At 47.1% G+C, this 20743-nt stretch overlaps 1 protein-coding gene across 4 annotated transcripts in view; it reads right to left on the bottom strand.

Annotated features, from left to right (window-relative positions):
- Mthfd1 (methylenetetrahydrofolate dehydrogenase, cyclohydrolase and formyltetrahydrofolate synthetase 1) overlaps positions 1-20743 on the bottom strand; it is an 87217-nt gene that overhangs the window by 33360 nt on the left and 33114 nt on the right. For 3 of the 4 annotated variants that reach the window (XM_059280005.1, XM_059280006.1, XM_059280004.1), the window contains exons 3-11: positions 11013-11072; positions 10624-10677; positions 10316-10452; positions 10100-10200; positions 7718-7854; positions 6635-6746; positions 1971-2098; positions 1490-1587; positions 1134-1307 (exon numbers count right to left, since the gene is read on the bottom strand). In XM_059280005.1, the coding sequence (XP_059135988.1) occupies positions 1134-1307; positions 1490-1587; positions 1971-2098; positions 6635-6746; positions 7718-7854; positions 10100-10200; positions 10316-10452; positions 10624-10677; positions 11013-11072 (1001 nt within the window). Of the gene's footprint in view, positions 1-1133; positions 1308-1489; positions 1588-1970; positions 2099-6634; positions 6747-7227; positions 7411-7717; positions 7855-10099; positions 10201-10315; positions 10453-10623; positions 10678-11012; positions 11073-20743 lie in introns of those variants that run through there. The other variant, XM_059280007.1, reaches the window with a different exon arrangement.

Below are 20743 nucleotides of genomic sequence, written 5' to 3'. Positions count from 1 at the left end.
AGGAGAATCCTATATGCTCTTCTGGCCTCTGCAGACGCACATGTGAGCACACACACATACACACACACACACAAAATATAAAGAAAAAAAAAAGAGGAACAGAAACCCTGAGAGACCTTTTGCTAAAATTTGTGATTTTCAAACACTTAAAAAACAAAAAACTGGGTCTACCAGATGACTCCACCACATCAGAGCCTTATCCTGAGTTCTATCCGGAACCTGTATAAAGGTGGGAATGAAAGAACCAACTCAGCAAAACTGTCCTTCAACTTCTACACAAGCAGCCCTATATGCATGTGTATGTATGTATACAATAATACAACTTAAAAGAACTTTAGCTCTACTCACTATAAGAAAGAAATGTAGTCGACACTTGACCCTGTTATCCTGTGATTTTAAAGTTCTTTTTATAAAAATTTACTTTTTATTTCATGTGTATGGGTGGTTTTGCCTGGATATGTACATGCATCACATGCTTGCAGTGCCTGTGGAGGCCAGAAGAGGGCATCAGATTCCTCGGGACTGGAGTTACAGACAGTTGTGAGCCTCCACATGGGCGCTGGGAACTGAACCCGGGTCCTCTGGAAAAGCAGCCAGTGCTCTTAATCACTGAGCCATCTCTCCAGACGCCCCCCTACTTCTATTTATTTTATTTATTTGTTCTTATTTACGTGTATGAGTGTTTGTCTGCATGCATGTAAGTGCACCATATGAATGCCTAATGCCCTCGCTGCTAATGAGGCCATCAGATCCCCTAGAATTGCTTCTTTAGGAGTCTGTGGGCACCCCCCCACCAACACACACTCACTCACATGCACTCATAAATTAAAGAAATAAAACCTTAAATAAGAGATCTGGGGTGGTGGGGGTGGTGGTGCACACTTTTAATCCCAGCATTCTGGAGGCAGAGGCAAGCTGATCTCTGAAATTGAGGCCAGCCTGGTCTACAAAGAGAGTACCAAGAGATAGGGCTGTTACACAGAAAAATCCTGTCCCAAAAAACAAAACAAACAAGCAAAAACCACCACTAACAAAAGACTGAGCTAATCACTCTTCCACTCACGTGTCCTAAGTGTAAATATCACCGCTGCTGATAATGGATAGGCCGCTTGCTGGCAACGGGACATACGTACCCAGTCACTACCACGTATTTCCCATCGGGCTGGTGCTTCAGGCGTTCTAGTGCTGAGAGCAAGACTTTGGCCTTTGTTTCCCCGTATAATTCCACCTCCTCTGTGAGAAGCCCAATTTCTCGGGCCAGGTTACAGATGGGCTTTGGTTTGCAAGATCGTGATATATCAATGTCACTTTAAAAACACAAGGATGGGTGTCGATCTTTAGTTACTGCCTTTAATTAACCCCACTAGTAACAACCTCCCCCACCGCCCATCTACTGCTGTCAGTAGAAGCAGCCGTGGACCCACAGTACCCAGCAGTTAAAGCCTGACCAGCCACAGAGGAGTTCTAACCAAGGGCATTTCATTCTCACCTCGGAACAGGGGTCTTGAGGCTCAGCTTGTTATACTGAATTGTCCACTTTCCTGGCTTAAACTTCTTCAAGAAATGCTGTGCGCTCTCTACTGTGCTCTGGGCAAAGGGACAGATTGGAGAGGTCAACAGTCTGACTCCACGATCAGGTCCAAGGCCCAGGTCGTCACAGCTGAGTCCCCAACTGACCCGGTTCATGATCACCCTTGTAAAAACACCTCATCTAGGGGGTGAGTGAGGAGGCGCCATGCTCTGGGGCTTCTGTCTCACCCACATCAGCAAGCGGGTACCAGGCAGTGTGTCTCCACTTCATGCTACATCCCAAAGGCTGTAGAAAGGGCACCGCTTTCCTCTGCTAATGTGACAGATACCATTTCTTTGTCCTCTCACCCCGTTTCCCCTTAGCAGACTCCATCTGCGCCTAACTTCTGAGCAGGTCTTAAGCGGTGTCTTCGGGACAATCAGAACTTTCTGCACCCTACCTGCATCAGCATTGCCACGGTCATGGGTCCCACACCACCGGGGACAGGTGTGATGAAGCTCGCCCGCTCCTTGGCCTCGTCATACGCCACATCACCCACAACTTTCTTTCCATTTGGTTTTGTATCATCTGGTTCGGAAGGGAAAGGGAGGAGAAAAAGCAAAGGCCGAGAGTCACAACCATGGTGTTAATCACCAACTTTAGTGATCAACTATGGCAATTTGGTTCCCCCTCACCCCAGAAAAAAGGTCTACGTAAAATGTAAGCGTGCATTAGTCCTGCAAGGCTCAAGTGTCTACTTTAATTAAAGGTGCTGGACAGGGGCCAGGCACAGTTCAGTGGGAGAACACTGGTCCAGCATGCCTCAGGCCCTGGATTCTATCCCCAGCACCAATGTGAGATGGATGGCAGGTGTTCTCTATTTTCCAGGGAGAAAACTATATTCTCCCAAAGACCTCATGAAATGTGTAAATGGCAAGAAACGAAAATTAAAATAATTTAAAAGTAAACAAATTAAGATAAATCCTTTTTAAAGGGGGCTTTTCAGAGCCCAGAGAATCCTTTTGTAGTCTCCAGTGATAAATAAAATATGTGTTTTATTCTTAAAACTGATGACCTTTTAAAATGTTAATTTGCCAAGGCCTACAAAGGAATTTTTTTTTTAGGTATACAAAGCTCCAACTATGTCACAGCTGCCAGATACGGTTTCTACAGTAACTGTCAGCAGGTTAGTGAGCTCCAGGCAGAAGCTGAAGGAACAATTCAACATCCCGTTCCAAAGACAGCAGTTACTTAAATGCTTGCTCAAGGCAAAGAATATAATTACACTCCCTTAAAAGGACCAGAACTACACATCTCACCAGCAAAGAATAGTTATTCAAGGGAACAAACGCAGCGATGCACCATTGCTCACTCACACAAAGAACATCCTACACCCTGCTCTGGTGCCCTTCCAGGCTATGCCGGGGGTGGGGGTTTGGGGGGCGGCAGGCCTAGACCCTTAAGTCACCCCCGGGAGGGTCTGGTAGAATCCTAGCCACACTGCCACTTCTCTTTGAGGGTGTCTCTGTGGCCAAGAGGAAGTTTTCAGATGTAGCCAACAACAAAACAACCCAGAACCAAGAAGCCCTCTCACCAACTGCCCTCTGCCCTCGGAGGCTCCTCGTTAGCTGTGGTCCGAAGACGCAAAGGCCTGACACACGCCTGCTCGCCATGTTTTAGGTTGCTGAGAGGCTAAAGCGGCACACTGTGACAAGAAAGATTCTCCTTGTCATCCTCAAAGCATTTCAAAAATGGCTAAGGAGGTGGGAACGGATGGTTCATAAAGCAAAAGCAGAGCCATGGGAGCCACACCAGCTGAGTGAGTCAGAGCCCCAGAACCCACGTAAGACGCTGTATCCCTGTCGTTCCAACACTTCTAGGGTGAGGTGGAGACAGGAAACCAGGGGGCCAGCTAGTCTGTGGTATACAGAATGGCAGAAAGAAAACCACCTCACCAAGGTGAAGGCAATAACCAGTTCCAGGAAGTTAGCCTGACTTTCACACACACCCAGAGCCTGTACACACCGACCAAACACTGTAAGTAAGAGCTGACTCAATGACCTGGTGCCGGAGGGACAAGAACCTCACAGATAATATGTGGTCAGTGGGAAAGGGACCACTTATCAGCACTTCGGTTATCCATTCCTAACCCTAGACTCTCTCTGTCAATGGAAAGGTCCAAGCATAGAATTCAATGGAGTTTGATCTTGACATTTAATTTGGAGACCCCTAACTAAAGAGGCCAGTACAGAAGCTATTATACTGGGTGAGTGCAGAATAGATCTGGGCATGATAGGGAATCCCTTCTTTTCATATCCCTTCTAAATAAAACATCAGCGCTTCTCAAATTACTTTTTCTAGTAAGCCAAGCAGAAAAAACACATTCGCAAGTTCTGACCAATACTTTCCTCACTCTGCTTGATTCCTAAAACATATCCTTTTGAGGTGACTGGAGATGTGGCTCAGCGGCAGAGCATTGGCCCTGAATGTGCAAGGTCCTGAGTTTGATTCCCCAACCCTGCAAATCAACATTTAAAAACTAGAAAAACAGATGCATTAATGTATGCATTAATTCATTCATTTGTAAAGCGATGTATTCCTTTTATCCTTGAGTGGATCACACAAACAATTCTTATCTTTTTAAATAAGATAAAACCCAGAGTCTTGTGCTTGCTAAGCTCTTGTCCTACTGCTGAGATTCAATTCTCGAGCAAACAAATTAAAAAATAGGAAGCAAGAGGTGGCCCAGGGGTGAACTAGATTGCTTCATCAAATGAAGACATTCCAAGAACAGTCTTCAGGTCCTGAAGCCTACCTCTGGCCTATAACCCAGGGATTTTACCATTCTCAGAGAACAACACAGTCTGGCCTTACTAAAATTTATGTGCCCCTATGCCTAGGACTGGTGAAATACTGATGATGACCTATGCTATTTCAGCATTTACACGAGAAATCAATGTTTAGAAATCAAAAGTTTCAGACATATCGACAGAATTCTAGATCCTGACCCAGGTTATCGTTGTTGTTGTTTTATCTCTAAAAAGTAAATAAACAACTATCTCCTTCTCCCTGAAGTAATCCAGTGTATAACACAAACTAAGCAAACTATCACTGAGCTGTACCCCCAGCCCATGCTTTTCTTTTCTATCTCACGGCTCATCTTTTTTTTTTTTTCTAGTTTTTTTGAGACAGGGTTTCTCTGGAACTCCCTCTGTAAACCGGACTGCCCTTGAACTCACAGAGATCTGCCTGGCTCTGCCTCCAGAGTGCTGGGATTAAAGGCGTGCACCACCACCGCTCACTTTTTTTGAAACGCCCATAGTAGTTTATGATCCAGAGACGTATGCAGACTGAGCTTAGATGTCACATTGCAAGTGTTCACAGTGGGGAGATCAGGAGAGCAACTTCTTCCGCACCCGTTGGATAATTACACCCAGAAAATGAGTGATCAATTATGAGCTACTGTCTTAAAAGCGAGGCCGAGTGGGAGGGAGGTTAGAAACGGGGAGAACTTGACAGTGACTAATGCTCCTGGCAGCTGAGTGTCTGCATTTTAAACTTCAGATGGGAAGCGAGAAAAAGAAAAAATTATCCTTGCTGCAGCTCGCCTCAACAACAGATCTGATATTAGTGTCAGCAGGCAGGGTGCAGGACAAGGCAGAGACGAGACCACTGAGGAGCTGACTGTGGACGCAGGACACAAGGCACACCCGAAACGCCAAGTGCTGTGCCATCAGAGCAAGGAGAGAAGGGTTTTCAGAAGACAAAGGTCATCCCTGGGTGACAGGAAATCAGATATGGCTTAGGAAGAACTGGCACAGAGAAGAGGAAGCTATTTAAATTCCAAATACAGAGGAGGGTGGTTGCTGGTATAGTTCAATGGGAGAGCACTTGCTTAGCGTGTACATGGTCCTGTGCTTAGCATGTACAACCACAAAATGAATGAATGAATGAATGAATAGGTGGAGCCCACAACTGGGCCATACTTACTCACAGAGCGCAAGGCCTGCCACAACGCTCAATGCACTGAAGTAGTTACTGAGTTAGTAACTGTCCCTTTCATCAGTTAGTGCGTGCGCACACGTATATACGTAATACACGCACATATGTGTGTGTGTGTGTGTGTGTGTGTGTGTGTGTGTGTGTGTTTGTGTTCCTGTACTGTTCTTGGAAATTCTTTTGAAAGAACAACGTGCCGCACAGACGGGAGATATGAAGGAGATGGTTCAGTGGGTAAAAGCACTTGCCACCGAATTTGATTCTGGAAGTTCAAACCTAGTAAGTGGGGGTTACCAAGAGACTAACAAGCAAGTAGTGCCGTTAGTTAGCACGGACACAGGTGACAAAGGCGTGGTTCCTGTCCCAAGTAGGAAGAAGCGGGACAGAGAAGGGTGGCACAGGAGTTCATCAAGCCACTCGGGATGGCAAACGATTTAAAATTCATGAACTGTTGAGGTGTGGTGATGCTCGCCATTAATCCTAGCACCCTGGAGGCAGAGGCAGGCAGATCTCTGGGAGTTCAGGGCCACCCTGGTCTATATAGTGATTTCTAGGATGGCCAAGACTACAGAGTGAGACCCTGTCTTAAAAACAACCTCACTGACTGTTTAGTAGTACTTTTCCATTCAATATTTTTGGATCACAGTTGACCATGAGTAACCGAAACCAGGGAAAGCAAGGTCATCGATAAAAGAAAACTAGTGTAGCACATCATTTACGTCTATCTGTTGCCGCTGTTAAAATAAAGGGTGACTGTTACATGAAGGCAGAGCAGTAGCCAGATGAGCACACTGATAGTCCCAGCATTCAGGAGGCTGGCACAGGACAGCCGTGAATTCAAGGCCAGGTTTTGCTATAGGAGGAGACTGTATCTCAAATAAATAAATAAACAGACAGACAGACAGACAGACAGACAGACAAACAAGCAAGCAGTAATACACCTGCCTCCTCGTCCACTCTCTCTGGACTAAGTCAAATGAGGACAGTATAGAACAGTGCGGAGCCATACCTCTGACCCCACTCACAATGACAACTACTCTCACCTCCTGACAAGGCCCGTCTCACTAAGCCCCGGTACTCGACATAAAATGAGGTCTGACGTTTTCCCGCCCCAGCACTACTCACCGGGAACGTAGTTGATCCCACAGTCTATGACGACAGCCCCGGGCTTGATCCAGTCCCCTTTCACCATCTCAGGCTGCCCCGTTGCAACTACCAGAATGTCTCCTTTATTTACCTAGGGGAGAAGAGGGGAGCAAGACTTCAGGAACTCAGTAATCACACACACACACACACACACACACACACACACACACACACACACACACCCCTAGAAGTGGAAAGGAAAATCCTGAACTGTGGTATTAAATCTTGTGTTATCAACAACACTTTCAGGGATACTGGCTAAGGCCTCCAATGCAAAGCACAGAGCTGTTGCTGACGCACCCCATGCTGTGCCCAGTCCTATAACGCCAGAAGCCCCCTTTCCTAGTTATTTCCCCTAACGGGAAAGGCAACGAGAACCTGTGGGGCTGGGGGACCACAGGTCTGGAGCCAGACTCAGGACAACGTTCCTGGTTATGTAACCCTGGAGAAGGCACTCTCTTTTCTGGGATGTGGTGCTACCACTGTCACCACAGAACAGTTTAAGAATACTAAAGAGGGGGTGCTGGGCCTCCATCTTGTTCTCTGCCCACATACAAAACTACACCACTCACAAGGACACGGCCGTGCGAACGAACATTCTTGGATCAGGAATACAGCGTCCAAAACAAGCCGCTGGAGCTAAGGATGTAGCTTAGTGGTGAAATACCACCCTCCTGTAAGGGGTTCAACTCAGCCTAACCACAAAAGTAACACTAATAAAGCAACAGAGAACAGGCAGCTGAAGATGCCCACAACCTCTTCCCGAGCGCCTCCATCCCCACGGGCCAACAACATCATGCCTGGGTGATCTGCACATGACGTAATTTCACTGCCTGGCATTATTCCCTGCATAATACTGCTAAACCCTGTGTGCCAGAGGGCAGAGTGGTGTAGAAAGTACATGGTCAGAATGAGCTGGATAAACAAATGTGGGCAAGTTCGTGATCTGAATGTGTTCCTTCCTCCTATAAAGTGAGACCAGAAGCACAGAGTAGTTGCTGGGGCTAAGGGAGAGAATGTACCCACGCACGCCGGTTGCCTACTGTACTCTGGACCTCCTACCTCTTTGTCCAGATTGGCAGTCTTGGAGTGGCAGGTGGTCACTGTGGCATTGTTCCACAGAAGCAGGTCATGCATGGGGGCACCAACTATTTTACTCCGTCCAACTACCACAGCGTGCCTGCCGGCAATCTGCACCCCTGGAAGAGAAGCCAGCAGGCATCAGAGGTGGAGAAGCAGCTGCCCTCCCTCACACACGCCACCCGAGTGGGAGACGGAGCCTAAGTGCCCAGGAGCAGATTCTCTGCATCGTAACAGAAGTCTTCCTAAGAACGCTCCCTCGGCCATCACATCCTCGGTTCCAGCCACAGTCTGGGACTTGGACACTGTCCTTCCTGCAGTGGGGTTTGGAGATCTGCTTAGGCCGAGATCTGTTCATTGAGTCATAAGGGAGTGGGAAGAAATCCTACACTCAAAAAAAGAAACCTCGACACACAGCTAACGGCCATATGGAAGTAGTTATCAGATTAAACTACATGAGCAAAATAGTCAAGAAAACTATGGTGTATGGAACAGGGTCACAGCATAGGAGGAAATTAGATTAGTATCAGTGAGGCTTTCCAAAGTTGGCGAATGTATTCATACAGTTTCTCACCCAAAGTTCTGTCTGGCTTAGGGCCGGAACCACAGGGTTATTTGCAGGGAAGTGATCATGGGAAGTGTAAGTGATGGGAAACCTTTTTGCTGACTCAGCACTTACGCTTCTGCCAGGGCATCAACACCCCCCCACCCCCACCCCAGTGCTGGGGACCAAACCCAAGGCCTCAGGCATGGGCTCTTCCACTGAACTATACCCTGAGGCTTATTTTTATTTTGAGATACTCTCAGTTGCCTGCTTTAGCCCTGATCATTCTCTCCATAGCTCAGCCTTGAACTCACGGTCCTGCCTCATGGATCACCAGGCCCCGTATTAATGTGCTTTTCGGCACTGATACCTGCTGTCCCACAGAGGTGATGCGTGCTCTACCTCAGCCCTGGTCTATGAGATGCAGCCCATGAGTGCGAGAAAAGAGCAGGGTGGGAGCTGTGTGGGGTTACCAGGAGGGGGCTGCAAAGGAGCTGCCCACACAGAAGGAAGGAGAGAGTTCTGCAACACTCTGCCCGGCCACCATATCCCATCAAGGCTAAAAAGCTATGAACCTTTGCTTGAGGCAGCTTGAGAGTTAAACCACACCTCTCAATAATAATATTCTGACATCTCATCATCAATAATCAATGTCATCAGAAGGCCAGCACTTAGAGAATGTCAGTGCCGTGACTATCCAGACTAGAACTGGAGTCCTCACAGTTTGAAACAATGAACAGGTGCATTGGTGGGTTGGAGGCGTAGCTCTACTGTAGAATAGCTGACTAGCGTGCTGGAGTCCCTGGGTTTCATCCCCAGCACTGCAAACCAATCACTATCAATCAATCATCTTACTGTACCAGTGAGGATTCAGCAGAGAGCTGAAGCTACCTTAGGGCTCCAGTGGCTTCACTTGTGAGACACTGGGAAGCCACAGCTGCTGTAGCTCATGAGAGTCGTTTCTATAAAGCTGTAATAAACATTGGCTAAACATCTGGAAGAATATGAATTGTAGGTCTGAACTGTCACAGCTGGGCCAAGGCCACTGGCTCAGCCGTTTCTGGCCAAGAGCAGACAACCTTCATTACTAACGCTGGCCGAACGCCTCACTTGAAACTTCTAACCTACTTCTTTCTAACAGGACTCATTTCCTTGCAAAAAATAAACTCTGCTAAAAGTATTCATGATGGAACTAAAATACGAAGGTACTAGCTATATAATAAAGTAATGTAGGGCGACTGTTCACGAGATCCGTTCCAGCCATCTGTCTACTGCTGGAACCACAGCAGGGACTTGGTGCTGGCTCCAGGGACAGGAACTTACACTTCTGCACTCTGAATTCTTACAGTCATTTAGGATTCCCACCCCACCCACCTCGACACAAAATAACTTGCTTCGAACGCATATAAGCCTGGCTTCAGATCTTGGTTCTGTTATCTCAGGACAAAAACTCCCTCTCCGGCCTTTTGTCTGTTCGCTTATTTTTGTTTTTAGTGCAGGGAACTGAACCTTAGCCCTTGGTTTTGAGACAAGTTCTCATGTATCCAGGATGGCCTCAAACTCATGATCCTCCTTCCAAGTTCTGGGATTACAGGTGTTTTTGTGAGTACGCTGGTTCTGAGCCTCTTTCCTCACTGTTAAACAACAGCGTGCACACTCCACAGGGCTGGGGAGAAAACTGAGCATTTTCTTCATCTTTTTTTTTTTTCTTTTTGTCAATCAAGTCCATTTCCCTACGGCCCACTTCCTCTGTCTTGCCATGTATCTAGAAGGCTCTCAGGAAACGGCGCCCTCCTGTTGCTGGTTTTTCTCATTTTTACCTGTCTCTTTGATGAGTTCCAAGCATCCTTTGGGTGTGCACGGGATGAAGCAGTCACTGAGATCACCTCTGGCGAGTTTCCCAGCGCTGATGCTAGTCAACCTAAAACAAAGTTGTCAAAATAGGGAAGAAGGAAGGAAGCCTCTGTCTTTCAAAAACAAATGTGGTATGTCTCCAGAAGAGAAGCGTAGTAAACAAACCAGTGGGTAGCACCTACCCATCCACATCCTTGTTGGGTGCGATGGCGTTGATGACTGCTTCCGTGTTGATGGGCGTCTCCGAATCCAAAGGCAGCTGCACTATGAACCCGTGAACAGTGGAGTCCTCGTTCAAGGAGATGACATACTTTAACACCTAAAACAAGTGTCACTTTGAATTGGTTTACCACACCCATGTTGAAAGGGGGAAGCGAGGGATAGGAAGAAGAACCTGGGCGTCTTCTGTCTGCAAAGCGTATCTCACCCCTCAATTTCCACTAAAGAAGCAGACAGGGAGGCACCTCAGCACGCTCGTTCCCACACTCACCTCAGACTCGGTGGACGTTCTCGGTAACTTGATGTGAGTAGCTTTGATCCCGATCTGCAGAAGCAAACACAGGAACCAGGTAAGGGCCTGAGACGGGGCCTGTATCTTTGAAGGACCGTGACTAGGACACAGGAGGGCGTCGTTTCACCCAGGTGTGGAGGAGAACCAGGCCAGCGCACCACTCACTCGTCACCAGCGCACCCAACATCACCCCACATCCACTCACCCGCCTCTCTGGGAAGAAAAGCAAGGAGGAGCACACAGGGCAGAGCCAGCTGTGCTGGGTCACCCGACTCTGACCTGCTCCACAGTTACATTAGGGTCTGCGGGTGGCAGAGGGGAGGGGGTCCCCAACAGGATGTGGGCCGGGGGTGGTGTTCTGGCTTTACCTCCTCAGCAGCTTTCAGCTTCACATTTATATAAAGATTGGAATCATCTCTGTCGCCAACCTGGAATAATAAATAGATGCAAATCAGACGGTGAGGGAAAGGCGAGGTGCACAGAGAAACTTCTGCAGCTTTAGTTTGGATAAAACGCCTGTTGGAGCCGTGGCACTCTTGATGGAGAGAACTTTTATGGAATCAAAGGAAGCCGGGGGGCGAATACAAGTGGCTGTACTCTGTACCCTCTTACTGGGCTCATACAATCCCATGGACAACGCCAAGAGGAAAAATATGCCAAGCTGGAAGCAATGACGTGGACCTGAAGTTTCAAGTTACTCAAGAGGATGAAGCAAACGAGGTGTTTCAACCCATCAGATAACGGCCAGCCTGGGCAATAAGAATGACTCATCTCTAAAAAAGGGGTGGGGTGGGGGCTGGAGAGATGGCTCAGAGGTTAAGAGCACTGGCTGTTCTTCCAGAGTTCCCAAATTCAATTCCCAGCAACCACATGGTGGCTCACAACCATCTATAATGAGATCTGGTGCCCTCTTCTGGCCTGCAGTCATACATGCAGGCAGAATATTGCATACATAATAAATAAATAAATCTTTAAAATAGAAAAAAAATATAAAAAAACAAAAGGGGGGGCATGTACCTGCTACTGCACTGTACCTGAACTGTAAACAAGGCAGAAGTGTTATAGGCTACCAGAAATGGGGGTTACTTAGAACAGGCCAGGTAATTGAAACTGAGAAATTATTATCAGTCCAGAAAGACACCAGACACCTCACACCCTCCTCCTACCCCCTGGGGCAGTGGAAAACACTCACGTTCAGCCACACTGCGGTGAAAACTGTTAGAACTGCTAGTTAGCTTATACAGAACAGGACCAAGGGAGAGGGCGAACCGTGCCCACCTCCTAGCAGTCAGTGTGGGAGCCGCTGTACCCTTTGAACCCTGACCCCGCTACACTGTATCTGTTTTCATCCTGACCATGTTACAGTTCTTTACTGCAATCAACTATCTGTAAAAATCTATTTCACAAATGTTTTCCCGTGTTCTGGTGGTCAACACCACTTTGCAGTAAGTTTTGCTTCTCTCCACACTGGGCAAAGTCCTGGTTAAGTGAAGTCCTCCGCACAGGCCCCAGGCTGATGGAGGCTGGTCTTCATAACAACATTTCCAGAACTTTCCGTGTGGATAGCCAGATGCTGCCCTGGGATCTCCCAGCTGCCCTGATCCCCAGGTCTGGTTGTCCCATATTCGCTTGGTTCTCAGCTTTGCTGACTAATTTGAACTTCAAAGGAACTAGGAGAAGTAGGAGAGTCCTGTAGGGGAGCTTGAATGTTGGAGGTTTAGCTTTGCTTTTTGGTCCTGCCTCCTGCGTGCTAGACAAGTGCAGAGCCTGGTGCATCCCCAAGCTCTGAGCCTCTCACAGAGGATCTGGTTACATAATGAACGAGAGACTAGATGCAAGAATGTTTGAAGAACATTCGATTCTTGACTGGCGGTCAAGTGGGTGGCTGGTAGACTGGTTCCCCAGAACACAGCTTAATCCCAATATGATTTATCAAGAATGTTACTTAAGCATTTCATCCTCAGTGCTAATCCCTTCCTGCAAAGGGGTTGTGCATCATACCACCAGGAAAACCCAACAAGACAAAACTAAGCCAGATGTGGTGCACACCTGTAATGCTGGCACCCAGGGGGCTGAGCCAAGAGGGAGATTGATATGAGTTTGAGATCAAGTCGGGTCTCATGTTGCCCAGACTTGCCTAGAATCTTTTATGTAGCCAAAGCTGGCTCTGATCCTCCTGCCTCTGCCTCTCACAAGCTGGGATTATAAAGGCTGGTTCAACTCCTTTGCAAATGGTTTTTTATAATGGGCCAGACAGCATGTATGTTAGGGTTTGTTTTTTCTTTTCTCTTTAAGACAGGGTCTCACTGTGCAGTCCTGGCTGGCCAAGAACTTGTTATATAAACGAGGCTGCCCTTGAACTCTCAGCTATCTACCTGCCTCTGCCTCAAGCACTGGGATAAAGAGCACGCACCTCTACACTTTCCGGCACACAGTTGTAATCCTAGCATTTCTGAGGTAGCTGTGAACTCCAAGGCCAGTCCTGGCTACACAGCAGGTTCAACATCAGCTGCTACATGAAACCTGGTCTAGACAGACAGACAGACAGACAAAAACACAAACCGCCAAAGGAATATACCAAATGGCAGATGACACAGGTACAAATGGAAGACTGGGGGGTCCAGGCTTGGGAGAGCTCAGCCATCTCAGGGGCCATGGTGAGGCCCCAGAGGTTCATGGAGGTAAAATGGAAGACAAAGAGTGGATCCCCTCACCAGGCTGGGCCATTGGTCAAGGACATGAAAATCAAGTCCCTGGGTGAGATCTCCCTGTCCTCCCTGCCTATGGAGGAATCTGTGATCATGGACGTTTTCATGGGAGCATCCCTAAAGGATGAGGTTCTAAAGACTGTGCAGACTTGGGCTACAGTGGCCATGTTGGTCTTGGTGTTAAGTGCTCCAGGAAGGTAACCCCTGCCATCCAAAGTGCCATCATCTTGGCCAAGCCTTCCATTGTCCCTCTGCAGAACGGTTACCGTGGAAACAAGATTGGCAAGCCCCACTCGGTCCAAGACCAACTTCAGGAAAGAGACTGTTCACCAAGTCTCCCTATCAGGAACTCACTGACCATCATGTGACTCACACCAGAGTCTCCGTTTAGAGGACTCCAGGCTTCAGCTGTGGCTACCACATGCGGTTTTTATACCAGAAAGTGAATTAAGTCTGGAAAGGAAGAAAGGACGGAAGGGAGGGAAGGAGGGAGGGAGGGAGGGAGGGAGGGAGGGAGGGAAGGAGGGAGGGAGGGAGGAAGAAAGAGAAAGAAAGGCAATCCAACAAGTCCGTACTTGGACCAGATCATGAACATTCTGCAGTTTGAGTTTAGTCTGGACTGAGTTGACAGCTGTGCCCATCACCCTGGCTGCACGGATGTCCTTTAAGAGGATGCTAATGAGCTGAGGTCCCGCGGACTGCTGCCCGGGCTAAGTAGAACACTCTGAGTGTGGAGAGGCTGCTGATTAAGAGCCGAAATGACCTGTGGCTATCTTTACAGCTCCATTGGTTATCCCTCAATCTTATCGCCTCCTGACTTCTAGATAAAACTCTAGAAAGGTCCAAAGTTGACATGTTTAGCCTCTATGAACTCTAAAACTAACAACAACAAAGATAGTATCTCAATAGATAGCCTTGGAGGAGCCTGCCTACCTGATCGCCCATCTATGTATTTTATAAACATGTGACTGATGGCTTTCTTTGTGACTATAAAAGTTCATGTAACCTTTCCACAGTGGAAAGTCATTCTGATCCAAGGAACGAATCATTTGAATCCCTGAATCATTTGAATCCATATTTTCTGACCTATCATGGTCGCTTGTAATGGGCTCAGAATAAACTGTTTTCTTATTTCCTTGAGCAGAGTTTTTTAAGTTTTTCGAGACATGGTTTCTCTATAGCTTTGGAGCCTGTCCTGGAACTCACTTGGTAGACCAGGCTGGCCTCGAACTCACAGATATCCGCCTGGCTCTGCATCCCGAGTGCTGGGATTAAAGGCGTGCGCACTCAGCGCCCAGCGAGCAGAGTTGATTTTTATGGTAACAAATGAGAAAAACAAGCAGGTTTTGGAACCAGTACTTGGTTGGGGTGTTAAACTCATCCTTTCTGACTGGCTTTGGGCAAGCCTCCCAAGATGTTTGGGGCATCAGTTACTGTTAGGACAGCTTTTACCTTATAGGGTAATACAACAATTAGTACAGCTACACATCCAGAGGACCTTTGAACCAGAATAAACACTTATCTATGTAAGCAGTACTCATCAGTACCAACTCATCAGTAAAGAGGGAGTGTATAGTCTGCTGTGCTAGGATGAGTTATCTATTGTAGCATGAGTTTCCTGCTGGAGAGACGGCTCAGAGGTAAAGAGCACTTGCTGCTCTTCCAGAGGACCTGGATTTGATTCCCAGCACCCACATGGCAGCTCACAGCCATCTGTGAACTCTAGTTCCAGGGGGCTCAGTGGTCTCTTCTGGCCTCCATGGGTACCAGGTATGCATGTAGGCACAGACATACAGGCAAGCCCATTCATACACTTAAAAAAGAGGATGAAGGTGTTTAGACTAGAAACAGGAAACCAGTGAAAAAGTCACGAGGGTGACCCCGAGTGGGAGGGACAGGGATCTAAAGCAGGGAACAGATTCCAAGATCCAAGAAGCAGATTCCACAGGACAACAGCCCTATGGGAATGAGATTTTGTTTTGTTTTGGAGACATGGTCTCTCGCAGGAACAGGCTGGCCTTGAACTCCTAGTTCTCTGGCAGTGCTGGGATTATAGGTGCGCACCACACAGGCTTTGGAGAGAGATGACCTTAGACCTCTGGCAGGAGTGTGTAGGAAGATGTCAAAACCAGAGGGCAAAAAAGGCAAGAGGTCTGGGAAAGATGCGATGACAATTTCATGTAGCCAAAGAGCCAGCCTGGAGCATTCATACCACCGTTTCATCGCTGAAAGACATAAGCAGCAGGAATTGTTAGGCTACAGTAGACACTTGCAAACTCAATAAATCTGAAGTCAGTTTTAAAGATTATTGCTAAGCAAAGGTTTGGCTAGAGGAAGAAATTATGCTGGGTACAGTGGCACACAGCTGTAATCCCAGCACTTGGGAGGTAGAAACAGAAGGATTAGACGTTCCAGGCCATCCAGTCTGAGACACACAAGACCCTTTCAAAACAAAACATACACCGAAGGAGGAAGAGAAAAGGAGAAATCACAACAGTTTAAAGAGCTTAACTGGCTTTCTCTGCAAGTCTATAATGAAGCACACTTTACGTCATAAAGCAGGGGTTGGCTTTGCAGACCGAAAGAGTTAAGGAAAGCAGGAAAGAAGTGCATGCACCATTTCAAAGTCACTTTCCCTGGAAGGTGACAGGCAGGGAGTCAGTCGGATAGCAGATTGGGCAACATCAGGTTACAACTGAAAATGGCCAGTCCGGGCCACTTGGCTGTTCTCTCTCAGGTTAGATAAATAGCTCAGTGGCACTGATCGTTGGCATGACCGACTCCATTTTGACCTCTCACTGAACGGCTGGACCCAGTGACGTAGCTTAGGCCAATGATTTACAGAAATGAATTCTTTTCTTCCTTTCTTTTGCAGTGCTGAGGATAAACCCAGGGCCTGGTGCATGTAAATGCTCTACCACTGAGCTACACCTCCAACCCACAGACACCGTTCTTGACATTTATTTCTTCCCACAACAAACAATTAAGATTAAGTCAAGAAGTAACCAGTCCCCAAATGTACCAGGTATACACCCACCACACGAATCTTGGTTCTTAGTTATTTGAGGAAGGGAAAAAAAAAGGAAAAGCCACCACAGCGCGGAGCACACTAGGCAGAGCCTTCGGAGTGTGCATTTCTGCTCTGCTCAGGCTGTGTAGGTAAATAGCACTGTGGGCTGGGGAGGCGGTATTCAACGACCACTCATTCTGAAATTTTTGATGAATAAGGGACAGAGGCTTAGCAAGGAATTAAATGGCGTTTGTGCAGACATGCAGAGAGAATGTGGGACAGGGAAGATGGTGATTCTGACGAAGTTTCAAATGAAAGCTGTTTCTGCCATCCAAACCAATCCTTCAGACATCCATCTGTTCATCTGCCCAGGCAAATGTTTGCCTCCCTGTGGGATGGATGAATCTTGAGATCAGGGAGAAAACTGGACAGAGAAGAGACCGGAGTTTGGCAGTGTTCCCTCACGAAGCTCTAGATCAATTAAGGAAAGAAAAGGATGGAAAAGGGGAACACAGGACCGTAATTCCAGCACATGAGAGGCGGAGGCAGGAGAGCTGCTGTGAGTTCAGGGCCAGCCTATACAACTACACAGTTAGTTCCAGGCTAGCGAGAGGTAAGACCCTGCCTGAAAAAAATGAATGAATGCAGGCAAGCAAGAAAGATTACACTGAACTACATCAATGTGTCCATTAATGTACAAATGTGATGCTACATGCTTGTAACACCATCACATGGGAGGCAGAAGCAGGATGACCAATAGAACTTGATTGATCCTGGTCTACATAGTGAGACCCTGACTAAAAATGTGTGTGGAGGGAGGGGTATCATTAAAACGAATCAAAATGACAATCTTTCTTTAAAATGAGGGTTCCTATAAGAGTGTAACGGTCTTCATAAAACTCATTAATCCAGAGACCTACAGCCAAACATTAGGCAGAGAGAGAGACCAAATTAGAGATCTCCATCAGGTCCCTCCCCTTGGAGCTCAGGGAACCCCCATGGAAGAGGGGGAGGCCAGGAGTTGAGGACACCAGGAGATCATGACCCACAGAATCAACTAGACAGGGTTCTAGGGGCAATCATGGAGCCTGCATGGTCTGCGCTAAGACCTCTACATAAACGTTATGGTTGTGTAGGTTGGTGTTCTTGTGGGATTCCTAACAGTGGGAGTGGGGGATGTCTCTGATTCTTTTCCTACTTGTGGGACCCTTTTCCTCTTGCTGGGGTTGCCTCGTCTCCAGCCTTGATGTGAGGGTTTGTACCTAGTCTTATTGCATCTCGTTATGCTGTGTTTGGTTGATATCCCTGGGAGGCCTGCTCTTTTGTGAAGGGAAATGGAGAAGTGGATGGGGGCGGGGGGGGGGGGGAGAAGGGGCTGGGAAGAGTGGAGTGGGGGGGGGAACTGTCGTAGGGATGTATTGTATGAGAGATTTAAAACAAAACAAGAACAAAACCCCTCATCAATCTGAATAACAAATGGAGAGCAATTCTCCAGAGAGAAATGAATACTGCAGTGGAAATACACCTGCCATAGTAAACTCAGGGAGGCAAAGGAAGACATGACTATTAAATGTAAAATCAGAGTCCCTTAAGTTGATCTGAAACAACGGCCCTTGGCTACAAGGACCCACAGCAAGGTTGGCCGCCAAGTCTGGTGTTGCATACCCGTAACTGTAGCACTCTGGAAACTGAGGCAGGAGTTCAAGGTAAGCTTGGGCCACATGGGTAGTATCTGGATGACGATGTCAGACTACAGCTAGACAGGCAGTTGGTTGCAGGCAGTTGGTTGCTAGGTAGACAGCCTTGCAGAAATGTCTTCTGTAATAGGTCGTGTTTTTGTGGAAGGTTGTGGTGTGTGTGTGTGTGTCTTTATTTATTTATTTATTTATTTATTTATTTATTTATTTATTTATTTATTTATTTATTTATTTATTTGGTTTTTCAAGACAGGGTTTCTCTGTGTAGCTTTGTGCCTTTCCTGGAACTCACTCTGTAGACCAGGCTGGCCTTGAACTCACAGGGCCTGGCTAGGTTGTGGTATATTGATAGAGACTTGGATGACACAGTTATGAAGCAGTCATGTGTGACAACTGTCCCTTTGTGTACCTCTTTGTCAAGGTTTGCCATAAGCAATTTCCTTTTAAATTCTGACAACCTTTTTTTTTTTTTTTTTTTTCCTGAGACAGAGTTTCTCTGTGTAGCTTTGCACCTTTCCTGGAACTCACTTGGTAGCCCAGGCTGGCCTTGAACTCACAGAGATTCGCCTGCCTCTGCCTCCCGAGTACTGGGATTAAAGGCGTGTACCACCACCGCCAGCAATTCTGACAACCTTTACATAGTATGATGCCATGTGCCTTTTGTGTGTGTGTGTGTGGTGACTTTTGTATGTATTGCTGGCACAAAAGTAACAGTGGGTAAGTCTGCTGGTGGCGGCACAAATCAATCCAAGGACACAGACCTCACTACTTTCCCATGTCTCTTACCCTGCCCGTGGTCCCTCAAGAAAACAGACGGCATTTTCACTGAGGAATGATCTTGACAAGCAATACCGATTATTGATGCTATTCAACCTCAACCTGGGAGTCTTTTCAGGATTCCATGTAAAGAATCAGGAAGTCCCCAAGCACTCCTGCTGTCTGTGAAGGAAGCTCGGGGCTATTAATAGGCAAAGCATTTGTGCTATTTTGCCTTGCCAGATGAACCAGATGCGTTCCCCCAACTTTTCTTGAAAGAACTGACAAACAATGATTACTCAGGCTTGAGTAGTTTGCAAATACTTTCTAAAAATGAACAACTGAGCTGGGCATGGTGCTACACATTTGCAATCCCAGCACTCGGGAGGATGAGGCAAGAGGGTGGCTAACAGTTCAAGGCCAACGTGGCCACGTAGTCCAGGCAAGTTCAATTACAGTGCTAAATCCTGTCTCAAAAACAAAAAACACTAAAAAACAAAACAAAACAAAACTTTGTTGACTCTCGGTGTGCTGACTAGTTTTATGTCAACTTGACACAAGCTAGAGTCATCTGGGAAGAGGGAACTTCAGCTGAGAATGTGGACCCACCAGACTGCTCTGTGGGCAAGCCTGTGGTGCATTTTCTTAATTAGTGGCTGATGTAGGAGGGCCCAGCTCATTGTGGATGGTGCAACCCTATGGTTAGGTGGTCCAGGGGTGTGTGAGGAAGAAGGCTGAGTAAGCCTTGGGGAGCAAGCCAGTAAGCAGTACTCCTCCATGATCTCTGCATCAGTTCTTGCCCTGAATTCCTTTGATGCTGGACTGTGATGTAGAACTATAATCTGAAATAAACCCTTTCCTTCCCAAGTTGCTTTATGGTCATGGGGTTCTATCACAGCAATAGAAACCCTAACTAAGACAAGTGGTATGAGGCCATTGTACGCATGCCTGTGTGCATGCATGCATGCGTTTTACAAATTAAACTTAGAGCCTCCTACATGCTAGGTGAGTGCTCTACCACTGAGCTCCAAATCCAGCCAGGTTTTCTTCACATATTTCAATCAGAACAGCACACAGCCAGAGACCAACGTGGAAACAGAAGAGGATCCAGCTCTTCTATTATACACAACAGTACATAGTTTTCAAGATGGCTCAGTGGGAAAAAGCACCTGTTAGCAAACCTGAAGACCTGAATTTGGTCCAAGACCCTCACAGTGGAAGGAGAAATGACTCCCGTACTGGATAGTTTTTATATCAACTTGACACAAGCTAGCCTCATCCGAGAGGAGGGAACCTCAATTGAGAAAATGTCTCCAGAAGATTGGACTATAGGCAAGTCTGTAGGACATTTTTTAAAATTAGTGATTAATGTGGAAGGGTCCAGGCCATCGTTAGTGGTGCCATCCCTGGGCTGGTGGTTCTGGATACTACAAGAAAGCAGGCTGAGGCAGCCACGAAGAGCATGCCAGTAATCAGCACTCCTCCCTGGCCTCTGCATCAGCGCCCGCCTCTAAGTTTCTGCCGGCTTGAGTTCCTGCCCTAGCCTCCCTCAGTGGACTGGGGTTCTAGACGTATAAACCACATATGCCTTGCCTTTCCAAGATGCTTCTTTCCACAGTGTGTCAGCACAGCAAGAGTAACCCTCATCAAGACAACTCCTGAAAGTCATCCTCTGACTTCCACAAGAGTGCACACATACACACACTTCCTTAAGAGTGCACACATGCACACACATGCGCACACATGCACACACACCAAATAAATGAACCCAAAATGTAAACATGTAATTTATGTCTTCTCCCCAAATTTTGCTACCAAAATGTCCTAAACTGGGTATGTTATAATCACCTATAATCTCAGTACTAAGGAGGCCCAGGCAGGAGGATTTGAAGTTCAATGTCAGCCTAGGGTACAAAGTAGGGCCTGTC

Source organism: Peromyscus eremicus, chromosome 14 (genome assembly GCF_949786415.1).
Source record: "Peromyscus eremicus chromosome 14, PerEre_H2_v1, whole genome shotgun sequence".
NCBI lineage: Eukaryota > Metazoa > Chordata > Mammalia > Rodentia > Cricetidae > Peromyscus > Peromyscus eremicus.
This window is presented reverse-complemented; position numbering and strand designations above follow the sequence as displayed.